Source organism: Rhizophagus irregularis, chromosome 26, assembly GCF_026210795.1.
Source record: "Rhizophagus irregularis chromosome 26, complete sequence".
NCBI classification, from domain to species: Eukaryota; Fungi; Glomeromycota; class Glomeromycetes; order Glomerales; family Glomeraceae; genus Rhizophagus; species Rhizophagus irregularis.
In genome coordinates, this window is record NC_089454.1 from 1,135,701 (window position 1) to 1,153,900 (window position 18,200).

An 18,200-nucleotide genomic window follows, 5' to 3' on the forward strand; every position below is an offset into this window, starting at 1 on the left:
ATTTGAAGATTATTATTTGCAGTCATTTACCAATATGTGTGAATTTAAAGAAATATAAACCTGATTTATATGATGATAGGTAGAAATGTAATTTTTAAGAAGAAACTTATGATCATTTATGGCAATGTTGTAAGATCAAAGATATTGTACAAGATATAATTAAAAAGTTTAAAGAATTTTTAAAGAATTTAATAATTAATTTTTCAAAAGATAAAGTAAATAAAAATCAGTTTGTAGATAAAGTTGAGGAATTAGATATGTAGGATATTAACTATCATTACAGTTATACATTTATATTAAAAAATCAAATTAGTTATAAAATAATGAATCCATTTAAGTTTTATAAAATAGTAGATCCAAATATAATCCCAGTAAGAAAAATCGCATACTGAAAATATACTGAAAATATACTGAATTTTAAGAATATTTAACTATATAATCATGTATATTATAAGTATAAATTAAATATAATTTTAGTATATTTTATGTAAGATATTTATATCCATAAATAATGCTAAAATTATGTTTAAATATACTGTATTTAATATGTAAAAAGCTCATAAAACACCCTTAAATTTTGCCTCTTTAAGTATATTTTAAGTGCAAATTTTATGTCATTAATTTCTACTTAATTTCAGGATAATTTTATTTCGTGTTATTATATATATTTAAGTATATTTAAAGCCCATTTTCAGTGTATTATAAATATGATTCAATTGTATTTTGCATATATTTTAATAATATTTCAATTAGAAATAACATATATTTTTAGTAGTTTTAAAGGTCAATTTAGTTCAAATAAAATAATATTTTATGTATCTTTTAATTAAAAATAGCATACATTTTTACTTGCATTAAAGATTATTTTAATTACATTTTTACATTTGATAATAATGATATTTTTAGTATATAAATACAATATCGATATGGTTTGATTATATTTCAATAATAATTCGTGTACATTTTAAAGGCTATGCTAATAACCAATGATACAAATAATTTCTATAGTAAAGTAAAATGTTTAATTTCATATTTCTGAAACTATATAAAACGAAAATAAATAAAGAATAAAATAAATAAAGAAAAGAAGATACAGTTAGGAAAACTTATTTTTCATACCCATTACACAATAACTCGAGACCCATTTAATTTAATGTACTTATTAAAGAGGGGAAAAAGTTATATTAGTAATTTAGTTATTTAATTTTAAATCCAATACAATAAAGTTTGATGCATACCTGTTTAATAAACATAATTTTTAAGTAAAAAATACTTATACACGTCTACAATTAACACCTCGACACGGACCTATTTAATTTAATGTACTTGTTAAAGAGGGGAAAAAGTTATATTAGTAATTTAGTTATTTAATTTTAAATCCAATACAATAAAGTTTGATGCATACCTGTTTAATAAACATAATTTTTAAGTAAAAAATACTTATACACGTCTACAATTAACACCTCGACACGGACCTATTTAATTTAATGTACTTGTTAAAGAGGGGAAAAAGGTATATTAGTAATTTAATTATTTAATTTTAAATCCAATACAATAAAGTTTGATGCATACCTGTTAATAAACATAAAAAAATACTTATACACGTCTACATTCTACAGTTAACACCTGACACGGCTACATTAAAATAGAAAAAATAAAAGAATCAGTTAATATTAATTTCGACAGTAACTAACTATTGGATAATTGATATTGTGGTGGAAAATTTATGTATTCATACCGTCTCTCCCTGTAATATAGTCAGCTTCTCTTCTAAGTAGGGTTAATTAAAACTTTCTAATTCCAGAAATTCAAGGTTTTGTATCTTGTATCCTTTATTCCTGGTAAAATATTTTTCGTCAGTAAGTTTATAAATAATATAGACTTATTACCAGAATAACATAGACTTATTACCAATATTTTATCAGAAAAGAGAAAAGTAAAATAAAAAAACAGTGAAATGTTTTGCTTATAATAGGTATTTCATCTATTTCATCATCGCTTATCCGTGTTTAACTATTTTTAGATACAAATAAAGTTAATGGGATAATCTTATTCGTGTTTAGCTATTTTTAGAAATTAATCAATATACAACAAATATTCTTAATTATCGGGTTTTTTACTAGAACATAAAAAGTTTTATTATAAGTGCGAACTGCTGCAAGAAATCAATGCCCAATATTTTCCCAATTAGAGTCATCAAATGCATTTTCTTTATCAATTATATAATATCTATTATCTATTTTAGCAAAACCTATACAATGATCTAAACATCTTACATCGATAAATTCTTTTGATCTGAATTGAGTAAAATGTTTACATCCATATTCATCTTCTACAATTTTTGATGTTAATTGTACATAGGCTAACATGTAAACCTGATGGTTGAATTCATGGACAAGATAATAATTTACGATTCCATATATATCTACAATAACGAGTTGAGGAGGCGCATTGGGTCTGTGGGCAAGTTTATCTATTGTGCGTCTTATCTAAAAATATTTATAAATAAAATATAAAATCAATATTAAAATTATATCAAAAAAATAAAAAAATAGCAATGATAGTAATCAAAGATTATAAATTTTACCTGAGCACAATAATTATTTCTTGCAATTTTATTATTTCTTTTTATACAACAGCTACTAATATATTGTCCATCTGAAGTTCTTAATCTTCCATATCTTACACCATAATTATTAACCTCCTAAAAAACGAAATTATTTTGTTATTGTAATGATGAATTTAAAATTAAATAAAATAAAGCTTTATATTACCATTTCTAAATCATTACGATTTATATTGCTTGATCCTTCGTAAAATTTAATCAGATGTTTGTGTTCTTGGCTTAGCAGAGAATATTGAGTAGAAGGGGAATAAAATTCTTCTTCATACCCTTCAGTACTAAAGACCCGTTCCTTACTCCATTGTTTTAGCGGTTTTTCTTTGAAAATAGCTTTTGAGATAGAAAAAAATGGTAACATATAAAATTGCTGTAACAAAGTAAGCATATTTGCAAGGTTGCTATATGGCTTGATCTTTGATTTAATGAGTGGTTGTAATATACCACACACCCTTTCCATAGGAAACTGCCAATGGGTCCAACTAGGGCCACAATATTTAATAGAATCTGCTACATGTAAGAGGTAATGGAAACTTATCTTACATGCTGCTAAACGTTGGCCATTGTTCTGATAATACTCTCTAAAATAATTAATCATTATTTTAATTATTATACAATTATAAATTATAAGACAGAAATCATTACCTTTCATAATAATCTGAAAATTTTTTAAGCAAAATTTGTACATCATCAATTTGTTCTTCAGATATTTCAGGTTCTAAACAAAGCTTTACAGACTTCACAAAGTTTGCCCATCCTTGAAGATGCCTATTATGTAACGAAAAGTAAAATTTACTTTTTGATTAGTTAAAAAAATTTAAAAATGTATTAATTTAACTTTTTACTTTTTATTAAAATACCTTTTATCCAGATACACCTTTAGTAATGGTAATGAAAATAAAATTATCCAATTTCTCCATTCTACCGCTTTGTAACCATTATGATATTTAAATATGTCACGTGGAGGGCGACCAATTTCAATAGGCATATCTTTTTTTACTTTTTCCATTTGTATGCCAATACTTTCCCACTGTGATTTTGATAACTCATAATCACTAGACAATAATAGATTGTTATAAAAAAATTTTCCACTCCAATGTGCATACATTGACGGTGCCACATTCTCGAAGAATAAATGCATTATATCTGTTGGGAAAGACCATGGAAATAATAATGTTTGTAATTTTAACAATTCACTGGACCCTTTAATTCCTGTATAGTAAAGTAATAATAATTAATACAGAGATGTAAGTATACTTTTACTTTTTTTCTCAAGAAAATCATACCTGTTTCTCTGATCATTTCATCTTTTCGATCTTTATTCGTTTCTTCTTCAATTAATTTTCCCATATTGATCGTGTCATCATGATTTCTTATATTGCAAAAAGCAGATGATGGATAGTATATGTGTTTATTTGATGGGTGACAAGTCCCTTTTATCATACAAAAACGACAACCTTTATACGAATTGTGTCCAGAGAGGTTTAAGCTTTTGCTTAACGCTGGAACATCCCCCGTCCATGTTAATAAATGTGCGCGTAAAATAAAAGGTTCATTTGTTCGTCCATCTATACATTGAACTCCTTCTATAATATTTAACAAAATAAAATTTCAATTATAGAAAAAATACATTTTTATTAGATATTAAAATTAGCTATACCTTCAAGTTCTTGTAATTCTTTTATAAGAGGGCATAAAAAAGAATTAAAATTCTTTGGCGAACGGGGACCTGGTATTATCATTGTTACCAGTAGATTTTCTTTTTTTACACGAATAGAAGGATGAAGATTATTATTTATTAATAAGATGACCCAACAATCATCGGTTCGTTGTTCAAAGATCTGATATCCATCACATGTCCCAGATAGTGCAATATCCCGTTCATCTTTAAAAAAACCCCTTTGTAATAAATCCTTATATAACCTATTGAAAGAAACATATTTTAATGGCCTTTTTTTTAAAAAAAAATTTACTTTAGTAATTAAATTATACTCACAATCCATCAAAGATATCAGCATATATTTCCTCCTCTCCTTTGTTTTGGGAATAATTACTTCTATATTGTAATTCTTCGGCTCTTTCTTTATTCTTGTATTGAATTATTAGGCGTTCTTTTACCGAAAAAAAAATGTTGTATTTACAGGTTTGCCATTATCATCAAATCTGTTTTCACCACAAATAGGGCAACTGGCTAAATTTTCATATGATGATGTAAATGCAATACAACTGTTTTTGCAAGTATCGTATCTATGAGGTTCAAAAGGAACTATGCTATTGATTTTTTTTTCAACTTATAGATTGTTAAATTAGAATTAACATTATCAAGTATTTTGTTGAATGCGATGTCAGATATTGAATGGAGTACTTTTGTATGTAAAAGACGTAAACCTTGAATCAATTCATCTAAAATAAATAAATATTATTATTCTATCAAAATTAAAATCAATAAACATAGTATTAACTGTACCATCGTTTATGTTTGTCATTTCAGATTCCTCAAATTCTTTATCATCATCTGTTAATTCATCATTCTCTTCAGAAATATATGCACTTGTTTGTGAACAATCACTTTCAGTTTCTATGTCTCCTTTATCATCTTCTTCATCACAATCTTTATTATCAAGACTTTGCCTATCACTATTCTTATCGTAATCTTCGTTATTAGGAATTGGATTACCATTATTATAATCTTCGTTGTCAAGAAATGGCTCATCGCTATCGTCATCATCATAATCTTCTGATCTGCAATTAACATGATTTTGATGATTATTAAAGTATTATTATAACAATAATGTTTAATAAAAGTAAAATTTACTTTTTTTATAAAACAATTAATTAATTACCTTTTTGGTATGTCTTTTAAAATTACAGGAACATGATCGTTATTTGAAATATTGCTTTCTGAACTTGTATCTGATTTATCCGATTCATCGTCTTCGAACTTTCTTTTTTCAGCTGCGTTACAACTTGAAATTGATTCACTATCGCTTTTTGTTTCTGATCCGCTTTCTGCTTCAGATTCATTAATTTTTTCAATATTTGCTTTTTCTCTTTTTTGATGTTTTTTAAAAGTTTTTCTAGTAGACAACCACTTTCCGTTACCATCTTTAGAATTTATTTTACAAATACGACAAGAACAAAGAAATGGCATTTTGAAACGTGATAGAATTTATGTAACGATCTATTTTTATAAACAATCACATAGTTTGTATTACATGATTGTATTAAATTTACGCATTAAAGTTAGAGGTTGTGTTACAAGATTGTGTATCGTTATTAGAGATGATATAATAATGACAATATTCGTAATAATTATACTGATTGTATTATGAGCAATGGTTCACACAAAGCCATACTAATTGTTCAAAGCCTATTATGAGCAACGGTTCATATAAAAGCCATAATAATTGTTCAAAGCCTATTATGAGCAACGGTTCATATAAAGCCATACTAATTGTATTAAGAGATTGTGTTATGAGCAACGCTCGTACTGATGACCGATAAATTGAATCATTATATTTTATGTATTATTATCAATGAAGTTAATTTAACCGTGTTAATACTGACAAGAATGTAGTCCTAATACTTGTAATAATCTTTCATTAATAATTTCATAATATAATTTTCATGATATTTTTTTCTTTATGACACCAACACTACAGTGAAATGCAAAAGTTATATTTAAAGGTATAAACTCCCTCTCACCAATTGTTCGCAAGGCTCTCAATCAGTCAGAACCTAAAATAAAGTTATATCGGTTATTAGACATGTTTGATACTGGTCTCCTTAGTGTCCTCGAGCTGGGCTTTGATGCATAAACGAGTCGTAATATATTATTCACAGGGGTAATGAGTCAGTTTTTGGAGAGGCACTTTGTTAGACCATCAGGACAGAAAATCAGAAAATGGTGTCGAACAACTATAAATGGTATTTCGCGATCAATAAAAAATAAAAATAAACAACGCGTCAGTCGCGTCACGTTTAAGTATAAAGTATAAATACATGCTATCTTTAGTGATTCTTCATTTCTTTACGCATTTTTTTAAAAAAATTTAAAAAAAATGGAACAAACACCCGAAACTGAGGTATAAAAGTAAAAATATAAAAATATTTTTAATAATCTATAATCAAAAATTCTTACTTTATTACTATATTATAGCTCAGGCCCATATATAAGCCTACGTCTAAATATAATTTACAAGATGCGTTAGGATTAAAAAATGAAAAGCAACGCTGGCTTGCTTATTTGGTAACTATTTATTAATTTTTAATAAAAGATAAAAATTGTTTTTTAATAGTAAAATTTTGTAATAGGAGATAATGCGAGAATGTCTCTACGAAAAGAATGTAGATTTTACCGCCGATTATAGGAGTCAAAAGCATACAATAACTGCACAAATAGTTCGTTCTGTAAATATTAAATTTTAATTTTCGTCATTTCTTTTTTTTTTGAAGTATACTAAAAATTATTATATTATAGTTTAAAAAAAAGGCTCCTGACTTCCCTATAACCGCAGCCGATTGGGCTGTAAAGGAGATGCTTGTTAGTACTATACAAAATAAACGTAAGTTAATAATAACTTTATTTATACCTAGTTGGTTTATAGTAGAAATTAATTATTTCATTTTATTTATAATAGGCTATTATCTGAAAAAAAAAAATGAATTAGAAAATAATTTAAGAGTTCCACCACAAAATTCTCCAGCATTACAGGACCGTCCTCCACCATCTCCTCAAGCACAACAAGATCCTCCTTCTCCAGTTGAGCCTTCTGATGAACAAGTTCAGATCCGGCCTCCAGTTGAGCCTTCTGATGAACAAGTTCAGATCCGGCCTCCAGTTGAGCCTTCTGATGAACAAGTTCAGATCCGGCCTCCAGAACCACGTACTGATGAACAAGTTCAGGTCCGGCCTCCAGAACCACGTACTAATGAAAAAGTTCAAAGTGATCCTCCAAAAAGGGTCCGGAAACAACGTGTAAATGACAAAGAAAATCAAAATAATGTCCCCAAAAAAAGAGGAAGAAAAGCAAAATCAAGTAAATAAATAAACTTGATCTCGGAGATGACAATTTCTTCGTTCTTGTATAAAACGAATCATACATAGTTTTGACTTAATTAGTTCAATAAATCTTGTTATGATAAACTATTGGTTAATTCATCTTCTCATACACTATATCAGTATTCGGCATTTCATTCGAATTAAATTAAAAATTTGAAGACGTTTAGATTACCTCCGCATAAATAATTTGAATTGTGTAACGCGTAATTTGTCCACGCCTCATTACGCAATGTTTAATTGTTCTAATCATTAATAAATAATCTACACACTATAAATTACTTTGATAAGAAATTTTACACATTTAATCTTTTTTGTTCTAAAAAATCGCTTAAATCTTATAAATACCTTTCCCTTCAATTATGATAACTTACAAATGAAGATGGTTCACAAAAGAAGTCAAAATAAATTACAAGAACGAAAAAATAAATCCTTTTCGAATAATAAAAGAAAAAGAGATAAGGTGAGTGAACACTTGAGAACCGCCTAGAGTGGTTACTAGGTTCGCCCGTAGTTTTTCAGATCTTTTAGATAGCTTTTTTTATTTTTTTCTTCTATTTTTTATTTTTTTATTTTTTTATTTTTTTTTTGGAGGGTTTAATAAAAGATGGAGTATATAATTGTATTCGGTTGTTATCTGGTTTCTAATTAAAAAATTGGTTTAGGTCAACTCTTTAAACGAAACAATTGAAAATAAAGATAAAGGTAATTATAAATTATTATTGTATAAATAATATATATCAATTACTAACATTTATTTAGAAATTACACAATTAAAACGGCAAAAAACATTTGCCGTTGAATTATATCAACAAAAGTTAAACCAAATAATAGAAATAGAAAATAAATTAGAAAATAATTGCAAATGTATAGAAAATGAATAATTTTGTTAATAAATTATATGTTATTATAATTCAGTTCTCCCAACTATTCTGTTCCCCAAAGAACTACGTGAAAAATTTTTTTTTTGATGGGAGAAAAAAATGATATGTTCCCATATGAAATAAAAATGATATATCTTCCATACGAAACAAGTTTTGTGAGAAAAAAAATCATTTTTTCACGAGAAAAGGAGTTTGTCAAACAAGATCTGCTACTTTTACGTAATTACTAATAGCTCATTTATTTAATATTTGTATAATTTATAAAATAAAATACGAATACTGACAAAAAGTAAATTTTACTTTCAGTTAACAACCAGATCGGCATACTGTACTATTCCGATTAAAGTTTCTAGCACGTTGTTTGTAATTAATTTTGTACTTTTCTTTGTCCCCATTTTTCCCATTTCACAAAAAATTCATCAGATCTTATCGTTCTCGTGTATTTGCTAAAATCCTTCTTTTTGAAACATGTATTTTCTCACGCATTTTTTCCTATATATACAATCCAATTACGTAAAAATTATTTTAAGTTTTCGTAACGTCTAAAACTGTGGTCTGCTTGGAAGGTTTTAGCCTGCCGAGATAGTTTTAATGATAGGAATAACTTTTAATTTATATAATAGATTCACGATGGTCAGACACCGCTCTCAACGTTCGAAGGAAAAACGAATTGCTCGCATTAAGAGCAAGAGAGGAAGTGCTCGTCAGGTAGTTGCAGGTGGGTTCCTCTCTATGATATCCTGGGGGCTTAGATTGTTCTAAAGAGGGCTTGTGGACGTTTGTCCTGAAATGATCCTGTGGACGTCTTTGGATTGTTCTAAAGGTGACTTGTGGACGTCTGTTCTAAAACGAATCTGTGGACGTCTAAGCGGTATCGGTGTCAACCTAAGATGGAGAAACCCGCTTGGTCGAGCTGCGCATAGATCAAGTTAACCAATTTTTTTCCCCCATTAGATTACATAAAGGAATTGGAAAAAAAGGTGCAGGAACTTCAAGAGCAAGTGAATGGTATGGATCGGGCTTACAGAGATGACCAGAGAGAATTGCTGCGGGTACATAATGAATTAAAGAAGGCAGAGAGGAAGTAAGTAATCAACTTTTTTGCTAATAAGTTTCCTTAAATTAATATAATTTTTCACTTTTATTTTATTAGGATTACTCGTTTAGAAGGGGAGGAAAGGGATGAAGAAGGCCAAGAAAGAAGACAAAGAAGGGGACAGGGACGAGGGAAAAGGGGAAACGTTGTTGTAAGTTGTAAATATTGACGTGCTTGGTAAACTAGTTTTAAGAATGAAGGATAAAATCTAGCGCAAAGAGTAGTGACAATACAAAGTGCAATAAAATTACAGGTATTGCGAATAAAATGACTAAAGAGCCAAAAGACAGCGAATAAAATGACTAAAGAGCCAAAAGACAGAATGAAAAAAAGAAAGATATAAATGAATGTAAACGAAAATGATGCAGACCTAACCTGACGTTATACATTATATGTTATACTGTACGAACCCTGTTGTGATATTAAAGTCAATCGGCAAATATATATATATATATTTCAAATAAATCTTAATAAAAAAATCAACGTGTAACTGAATGATAAATTTTCTTTACCTGAAGATTTTTTTAGGTCTCCCGGTTCGTAAGACGAAAACGTCTAACGTAATGATTCAATTTATGATCGCATTGCACATTGCGCAAGTTTAATAACCCACCTATTATTTTTTTTTATTTATTTATTATATATCTAATAATTATTTTCACACAAGAAAAAAAAATTTTTTGTCAATCCTAACTGTTACATTCTGCTACCATCAAAATTGTCATTTTTTTTTTAGTGAGAAAATTTTTTATTTGCGGAAAAAAAAATACCGAATGGGAGAAATGTGGATGTTGCACAGAGTTTAATGTGTCACGCTAAGGTGGTGGAACATCATTATTATAACACAATTAAATCTTACGCGTGCACTTCCATTTTTGGTTCATCAAATCCACTTTGCCATTAAAGTATAAATACACCGCTTCCATTAAAAGATGTAAAGATGTAATTCAATATCGAATTACATATTACGATTAATATGTCCAAACAAAAAAAAATCGAATTACATATTACGATTAATATGTCGCAGCAAAAAAGCCATGAAATAGAATTACATATTACGATTAATAAATTTATCAAAAAAAAAATTAAAAATTCATTTTTTGGTTTTTCTTTCTCTAATTCTCTTCTTTTTTTAAAAAAATACTGAATTCTTTCTACCACCTTTATCGCAATTTTAAAATATGGACTCTTTAAGATCATTAAAAATACCAATTATCCAGCTGCAAAAAAGTATTTTACCTTATAATTTTGATTCTGGAGAACAACCCGAAACAGAACAGCCTGCAACAGGTTTGCAAAGTTAATTATTTATTTTGTATCTAATTCTAATAAATCAATTAATATCTACTTCAATTTTGAATCAATATTTCATAATTGGATATATTTAAAGATAAACAAGAACCATTGGTCCTAATAATTTCTCCAAGTGTTACAAGTGACGATGGTTCTTCTGGTTCTCCTAGTGTCGGGGTTGGGGTTTCTGAAACTTTTAGTAATAATGGCACTAAAAAACCAAATATAAATAATGAATTTGGCAATGATGATAGGAATGAAGAACAGGATCATGGTCAAGGTTAGTTTTAAAATTAATATGATTTTATATTTAATATATGTGCGAACACGGTATAACAGTAATATTAAAGTTTATTAAATAGTTATTAATTAACACAATTTTATTTACAAAAAGTAAATTCCTTTTTTCTTATTTATATTTTATAGATGATCAAGTAAAAGTATTGGATACCAATACTGATGATGCTAACGAAGATTTTTGTAAGTTTCAATTTATATCTTATAATCTTAGTAATTTAGAGCAAACAGTAATATTTAAATTTATGTTTATTATTTTCTATTTATTGTAATGTATAAGGTTCAACCCAAAAAAATGATAAAAAAAGAACGAAAATTGGTAAATTTTCGCATTTTTTTTCTTACCTTGTTGATTAACAAAAGAGATACTTACTTTTTGTTATTTTAAATTATATTAGATACCTCGATGCGTAAAAGGGCTAAACCGGGTATTGTATAATTCACAGAAAGTAAACTCTGAAACTTGAATTTGAAATAATATATATATTTTTCTTTAGACGAAAAAATATTATTGGCCATTAATAAGATCGGAGGTCCCACAATAGATTCGTTATTATATTCATTGAGCAAATTGAAAAATACCGGAGTTAAAAGTGTAACAATGAACTTGGTTAATAATAATATACGATTTATGGATTCCACAGGAACATTAGTGATAAAGCCAAATCACGTTAACTCCGATGATATAACAATTAATGCCAGTTTTCCTCATTATGATTATAATCAAGCCTCGGATCTCAGCTTCGAGGCAAATATTATCGAATTAAAGAAATTCAAAGAATTGGATATGGCAAGTATAAGATTGGCGGAAGATTTGCATAAGCTGCTAGGTTATATTGGTAAATTGCCAAATAATCCACCTATACGTGATAGGTCAATCTTCAGTAAAAAAGAAGAGTATAGAGAAGCCCTCATTAGTCATTTGGAAAAGATTAATTCAACACAAGATTTTCAATCTTTTCGTGGTACTCAACGTATTAATTTGATTTCTGATGACAATCAAAAAAGTTGCAGTTCTTTTAAAATTTTACCAATTCGTGTGCAAGAAAAGACTTCATCACTTACTGAATTATCTGATGAATTCAAGAAGATTGCAAAAGATTTATCGGAGGATATATTTTTATCCGTAATGGGAGAAGCAAATGAGCAAGGAAATAAAGAAATGGCCAGACGCAAGGAACTAAGGTTTCATGTCGGGTTTTTTAAGTCATACATACAATTACAGGCTTTTTGTGAGATAAACTTAAACAGAAAACAATCAGAGACGACAAAATCTCAAGCAAAAATATTAATTGCTCAATTTTACCCCTTAATTTCTTTACCGAATTTGGAATTGATGCTTCAGCGAGCACCACGTATATACAGGTTACTAGAAGTAGCCAATTTTGATTGGCGACTTTTAGATTCTTTCGAAGAATTAAGCGCATGTTTTTTTAAGAGTGGAGTAAAGACGGCAATTAACTTTGAAATATGGATCAATTTGGTCCGTACAGGCAAGCTGATTAGTTATGACGAAGAATTAAAAACTCAAGAAAGAAATAGGGAAAACAAGAGGATTAAAATTGAAATTATTAAGGAATATTTTGATATTTCAGGGGTTAATTTTGACGAGATGGTTGGTAATGAGTAGGTAGTAAACAGAGAAAAAAAAATTTTTTTGCAGTCAAATAGTTTTGCATTATAATTAGAATGAATTTATATTATAATGATAAAAAATGGACTCGAAAAGCGTTGCAACCTCCAGATTTATAAATTAGCATTATAAGTAATTTAGTAATTTTACATGAATAAAAGGCTAAATAATATGCAATCTTTTATTGTTTGCGCATTCTAACATTTGCTAAATAAACTTGCTATAATTGCTATCGTTTACTATCATAAATAAATAAATAAATAAATCAATTTGTGGCTTAGCCTATTTTTACATGAAAAAAACTCCGATATGTTATTTATGTATACGTTTTTATGTATCTAAAAAATTAAATGTTAATTAATGATCTAGTTTAAAATTTTAAATTTATAATATTAAACATACCGTCCCATATTTTATTCTCTTTTTCTGCTGTTATTTCAAATTCCTCAAAACCATCATACTCTTCAGAAGTACCACTTTCTGTCTCTGAATTATCATTATCATAATTATCAATGATCTTAAAAGGTCCATAATCATAATCATCAAGAATTTGATCATCGCTAAAGTAATTATTAGGAAAATGTAAGTTATATTTTTTATTATAAATAATCGATCAATTACCTTTTAGATGTATCTTCTAACACTGAAGGAAATGGAACATCAAAGCTTTGATTATTACTGTCACTAAAGTCATATTATAACAACAATTAGTAAATTAGTAAAAGTAATTTTTACTTTTAGCAATGACAGTACGATATATTAGCTAATATTTTAGGAGGTATAATGATAATTTTAATTATTCGTAGATAAAGTAAAAAAATTGACTATGCTGATTTTAAATAAGGGCAATTTTAACAAATAAGGGAAGGTTTTCACTTTGACAATCTCAATTTAGTGTAGCGAGAGGTCCCTGACAATAGGAGAAATAATGGTAAGACAACAGTAAAACAAAAATTTTAAAAAACTTTCGTCCATTGATGAAACTTACCGAAAGTTCATCATTCCAAAAATATGTTTTTCTTTCATATTTACCTAAAGTCCATTCCAAAGTCCAGATGTTCTGATTCTAAAAACGAAAAAACGTTAGTTATAATATTTTTAATATAAATACATTTACACCTAATTACCTGAAAGGCCGTTCCAAATGGTTTTTTCTTTCAAGTATCTATATAGAAGGAAGACATAAAATAGAGTAATAGATTGATTAATATACGTGAAGTATGAGTCTTCAGAAATAAAAATCAGCAAAAACAATGTGTATAAATAAGATAGAACAAGTATCGATATGCGCCCAGTCTTAAGCCGCAGGATCCTCTTCAAGAAAATTTTATTTTCTAGAAGAAGAAACCTGAGTCTTGGACGATACCAATCCTATGTATGCGCTTAGTTTTAAGCCGCATGATTCTCCTTAAGAGAAGAAACCGAAAATAACTTAACAATTAATAAATTAAAATTTAACTATGGGCATAATACTGGTGTAATGATGAAAAGATTGATGACATAGTAAATCATGTAAAATTTCTTTTTAGGTCATATTAACGAGGATTTTTTTTCCTTTTTTATGTATTCAACCGCAATATGGAGAATCGTGTGAAATTTCTTAATGAACTGCAAATGCTTTTAACTCTCTTTTTTCCTTTTTTTCAACATCCAATTTTATATCGTAAACATGGATATCTTGCCAGAAATCGACTTAAGTGAGAACAGAATTACGAATAATACAATTGACAAACTAATCGAAACGCTTAAAACTACCAAGTTCAAGGTTAACCTTATTATACAAATTAAGATATATTTTAAATATAAATCTAAAGTTTTTATTTGAATTAGAAATTGAACCTCGAGAGTGTCTTCACTAAAAATAACAAACAAGAAACTTTTGAAATTTTGAGAAAAATATGCGAAGTAATTAAAGAAAGCACAAATTTGGAAGAACTGATAATTAGTAAAAATGCACTAGGAAAAAGCGGTGCAAAGGCGTTAAAAGTTTTTTTAACTAATAATGTTAATTTAAAGCACTTGATAATCGACGACGCGGGGTTAGGCGAAGGAGGTACAGTTATATTAGAATCGTTATTGAATTCGAGAAGGAAAACTTCTTATTTAGAAACATTTTCAATAAAAGAAAATGTTTTAGGAAAACAGTGTTCCAAACTGCTTTCTATGGTTCTACATAAACATAAAATTACACTAACAAAAGTAATTTTGTCTCGAAACAGCTTTTATAACTCAGATCTTTGTCGAATAATAGAGTCTTTAAGTTTGTGTAAGAAGTTACAAATTATTAATCTCGAAGATAATTTTTTCACTAAAAAAACATCGAAAATGCTTAGTCGATCTTTGGCTAACTGGCCGGATTTAAAACAACTAATAATTAATGATTGTTTGATATGTAAAAAAGGTGTTATATATATTTTAGAGGCATTATTAAAGGGTACCAATAAAAATATTGAATATCTGGGGTTTCAATATTGTAGTATTGATGAGAATGGGTTCTATACTTTGGCAAGTATAATTAAAAAAAGTCTAATGTTAAAAGTGGTGGAAATCAATGGGAATTATTCGATTAAAAAAAAATGTATGTCAAAGCTAAATTTGGTCTCTAAAAAAAATGGAACCTTGATAAATGGATTTGATGATTTAATTAACGAAGATGATGAGGGAGAAGAAAAGGAGGGAAAGGAAAAGGAGGGAAAGGAAAAGGAACTGGACGATAATGAGGTAGAGGAAATTCATAATGACATGAAAGGGAAAGGTCATGATGGAAAGGAGGGAAAGGAGGAGGAGGGGCTGGACGTAGAGGAAGAGGAAGGAGACTATGATGAAAAGGAGGGAAAGGAGGAGGAGGGGTTGGACGTAGAGGAAGAGGAAGGAGACTATGATGGAAAGGAGGAGTGACTGATGATGAAATCATGAGTTTTATAATAATAATAAGATAGTGCCGTAGTACAGTTGCGATTTTATCGTAAAATTAAAATATTTTGTATATATTGTGCCAGCTGGCAACTTAATAAACATCCCATGACTTTAAATTTTAGCTGAAAAGTTAATTGAACGAATAATTTACTTACATTAATTATTCTACGTAAAAATCATTCATAATTTTTTATTTATTTTTTTTTTACATTTTATAATATAAAATTATAAATTCAGTCTAATGTGATAAATCGGATACTATTATTAACCAAATTCATTGCTACACTTTTAACTCCAGTTTTTTTCAATTTGCCCAAAGAATAGAATAATGAATCTATAATAGGATCTCCAATATTACTAATAGCCAATAAACTTTCTTTGTCTAAAGAAAAAAATATATATATATTACTTCAGATTCAAGTTCACAAGTTTTGCTTTCTGTTAATTATACAATACCCGGTTTAGTCACTTTTTTACATATCGAAGTATTGCCTAATATAATTTAAAATACCAAAAAGTAAATATTACTTTTGTTAATCAACAAAGTAGAAAAAAATACGAAATTTTACCGATTTTCACTCTTTTTTTATCATTTTTTAGGGTTGAGCCTTATATAGAAACAATAAACATAAATTTAGTATTATTGTTTGTTCTAATTATTAGACATAATTTGAAACGTACAAAAATCTTCGTTAGTATTATTGGTATCCGATATTTCTAATATTTCTACTTGATCATCTATAAATAAGTAAAGAAGAATTTTACTTTTTGTAAACAACAAAAGAAACGATGAAAAAGAACTACCATCACTTTCCCTAACATGTTTTTTGTTTGAATTTCCTTCGATATCTCGCGATGCTTATAATATAAATATGAAAATTGGATTAATAACTTTATAATAATTATACATAACAAAATCTCAATATTACTGCTATACCGTGTTCGCCTATATATTAAATATAAAATCATAGTAATTTAAAACTAACCTTGACTATCATAATTTTCAGAAAGACTTTACCAACCGTGCTATTAAGATTAGAAAGATCGATATTTTTAAAGATAATCCAGAACCATTTGTCCTAATAATTCCTCCTAGTATTACTGGTGGTGATGGTCCTCCTGGTTCTCCCGGTGGCATTGTTTCTGAAACTTTTAGTAATAATGCACTAATAAAAAACAAAATAAAAATAATGAAAATAATGAACTCTAACTTGGCATCGAAATCTATAATTATGAAATATTGATTCAAAAAAATTGATATAAAATTCGATTTATATTGCCACACATTTTATTTTTTGTTTTTTTTTGTTCTCATTTTTTACCTGCACAATTCTTGCATTTGTCTTTAGTTTTTGACATCTTTTTTCAAAAAATAATTCGTGTCTTTTAAAGAAAGAAAGAAATTTAGTTTATAAAATTAAATAATCTAATTACGTTATTTTATTTAATTTTTTGCCGATCGAAATATTCATGTACTCGATCAGAATATTTTAAGGACACATCATCACATACCAGGTCATTTGTGAAACCGATACGAATAGTATATAGTCCTTCCCGGAATATTTTAAAATATTACAATTCGAAACACTATTTTAAATATCCATTTGTACAATTTCAGTATATTTTAAGAATATTATATTAACATACCTAAATTACTGATAAATTACTTTTAAGGATATTTTCCATATCTAATCAGAATATTTTAAAATACCAGTCAATATTACATTTAAAAATTAAGTATATTTTTCGTATAATTTAAACTTATTTATTATTATAGAACACTATTTTAAATATACTGTTCGTACAAATTTCAGTATATTTTAAGAATATTATTACTATATAAGGATATTTTAACCATAAAACTAGTACAGTTTAAGGATGTAGACTTTTTATAGGGAATACAAAACTTGTTAAACCAAATAATTAGGAAAATTATTTTAGATTTTAAAATATTAATTTGAAAATATAGAAATGAATTACAGTTAGAAAAAGAAAAAAAATATAACATTAGTAATACAAACAAAAAAATAAAGTTGAATAGTAAAAAGTATGATAGGAAGCATATTATAATAGCATAGCGGGCTTTTTCATTTATCACATTAATTTGCTGATCATTTCCCGATTTTATCACATGATATAAAATGCCGTTACAAGACATTGCATAAAATTCTACATATTAATATGACCTCAAATATTGCAAATAAATTTATTGCACTTTAAATTTTAATCATACAAAGTTTTATTCAAATTGAATTATTATTGACCGATTTTTGCAAGTAGTAACTTTTAATTTAATGCATTTTACGTAATTTTTTAATATAAATGACTGGCAGATTTAAAAACTCACATAATAATCGTACTTTAAATCTTGCAAACTAATAAATATTAATAAAATATATTTG

At 27.5% G+C, this 18,200-nt stretch overlaps 7 protein-coding genes across 8 annotated transcripts; 5 read left to right on the forward strand and 2 right to left on the reverse strand.

The window, feature by feature from the left end:
- Positions 1-6,681: 6,681 nt before the first annotated feature.
- OCT59_017415 (uncharacterized protein) lies at positions 6,682-7,709 on the forward strand (the record flags this gene model as incomplete). The annotated part of the gene is made up of 5 exons (XM_066137468.1): positions 6,682-6,705; positions 6,780-6,869; positions 6,935-7,030; positions 7,101-7,185; positions 7,261-7,709. 5 exons carry the CDS (start codon positions 6,682-6,684, stop codon positions 7,665-7,667), a joined length of 702 nt encoding a protein of 233 aa, XP_066004051.1. The 3' UTR covers positions 7,668-7,709.
- A 346-nt stretch (positions 7,710-8,055) lies between these two features.
- OCT59_017416 (uncharacterized protein) lies at positions 8,056-8,563 on the forward strand (the record flags this gene model as incomplete). Its single annotated transcript, XM_066137469.1, has 3 exons — positions 8,056-8,142; positions 8,345-8,384; positions 8,442-8,563. The coding sequence occupies 3 exons, from the start codon at positions 8,056-8,058 to the stop codon at positions 8,561-8,563; spliced, it is 249 nt and encodes an 82-aa protein (XP_066004052.1).
- A 468-nt stretch (positions 8,564-9,031) lies between these two features.
- On the forward strand, positions 9,032-9,932 carry OCT59_017417 (uncharacterized protein). 2 transcript variants are annotated; one of them, XM_066137472.1, is made up of 4 exons: positions 9,032-9,076; positions 9,187-9,281; positions 9,518-9,647; positions 9,717-9,932. In XM_066137472.1, exons 2-4 carry the CDS (start codon positions 9,194-9,196, stop codon positions 9,826-9,828), a joined length of 330 nt encoding a protein of 109 aa, XP_066004054.1. In that variant the 5' UTR covers positions 9,032-9,076; positions 9,187-9,193; the 3' UTR covers positions 9,829-9,932. The 2 variants fall into 2 exon arrangements, with proteins under 2 accessions (XP_066004054.1, XP_066004053.1); XM_066137471.1 differs by lacking the exon at positions 9,032-9,076 and having other exon boundaries at positions 9,093-9,281.
- A 908-nt stretch (positions 9,933-10,840) lies between these two features.
- Positions 10,841-12,879, forward strand: OCT59_017418 (uncharacterized protein; the record flags this gene model as incomplete). The annotated part of the gene is made up of 6 exons (XM_066137473.1): positions 10,841-10,949; positions 11,050-11,232; positions 11,379-11,432; positions 11,530-11,568; positions 11,648-11,677; positions 11,747-12,879. The coding sequence occupies 6 exons, from the start codon at positions 10,841-10,843 to the stop codon at positions 12,877-12,879; spliced, it is 1,548 nt and encodes a 515-aa protein (XP_066004055.1).
- A 333-nt stretch (positions 12,880-13,212) lies between these two features.
- OCT59_017419 (uncharacterized protein) lies at positions 13,213-14,282 on the reverse strand (the record flags this gene model as incomplete). Its single annotated transcript, XM_066137474.1, has 6 exons — positions 13,213-13,220; positions 13,285-13,442; positions 13,504-13,566; positions 13,915-13,948; positions 14,010-14,108; positions 14,231-14,282. 6 exons carry the CDS (start codon positions 14,280-14,282, stop codon positions 13,213-13,215), a joined length of 414 nt encoding a protein of 137 aa, XP_066004056.1.
- Positions 14,283-14,448: 166 nt separating this feature from the next.
- On the forward strand, positions 14,449-15,925 carry OCT59_017420 (uncharacterized protein). The gene is made up of 2 exons (XM_066137475.1): positions 14,449-14,647; positions 14,713-15,925. Exons 1-2 carry the CDS (start codon positions 14,552-14,554, stop codon positions 15,778-15,780), a joined length of 1,164 nt encoding a protein of 387 aa, XP_066004057.1. The 5' UTR covers positions 14,449-14,551; the 3' UTR covers positions 15,781-15,925.
- Positions 15,926-16,031: 106 nt separating this feature from the next.
- On the reverse strand, positions 16,032-17,137 carry OCT59_017421 (uncharacterized protein; the record flags this gene model as incomplete). Its single annotated transcript, XM_066137476.1, has 8 exons — positions 16,032-16,180; positions 16,255-16,290; positions 16,368-16,406; positions 16,480-16,536; positions 16,603-16,656; positions 16,728-16,744; positions 16,821-16,964; positions 17,121-17,137. 8 exons carry the CDS (start codon positions 17,135-17,137, stop codon positions 16,032-16,034), a joined length of 513 nt encoding a protein of 170 aa, XP_066004058.1.
- Between the last annotated feature and the right edge of the window lie 1,063 nt (positions 17,138-18,200).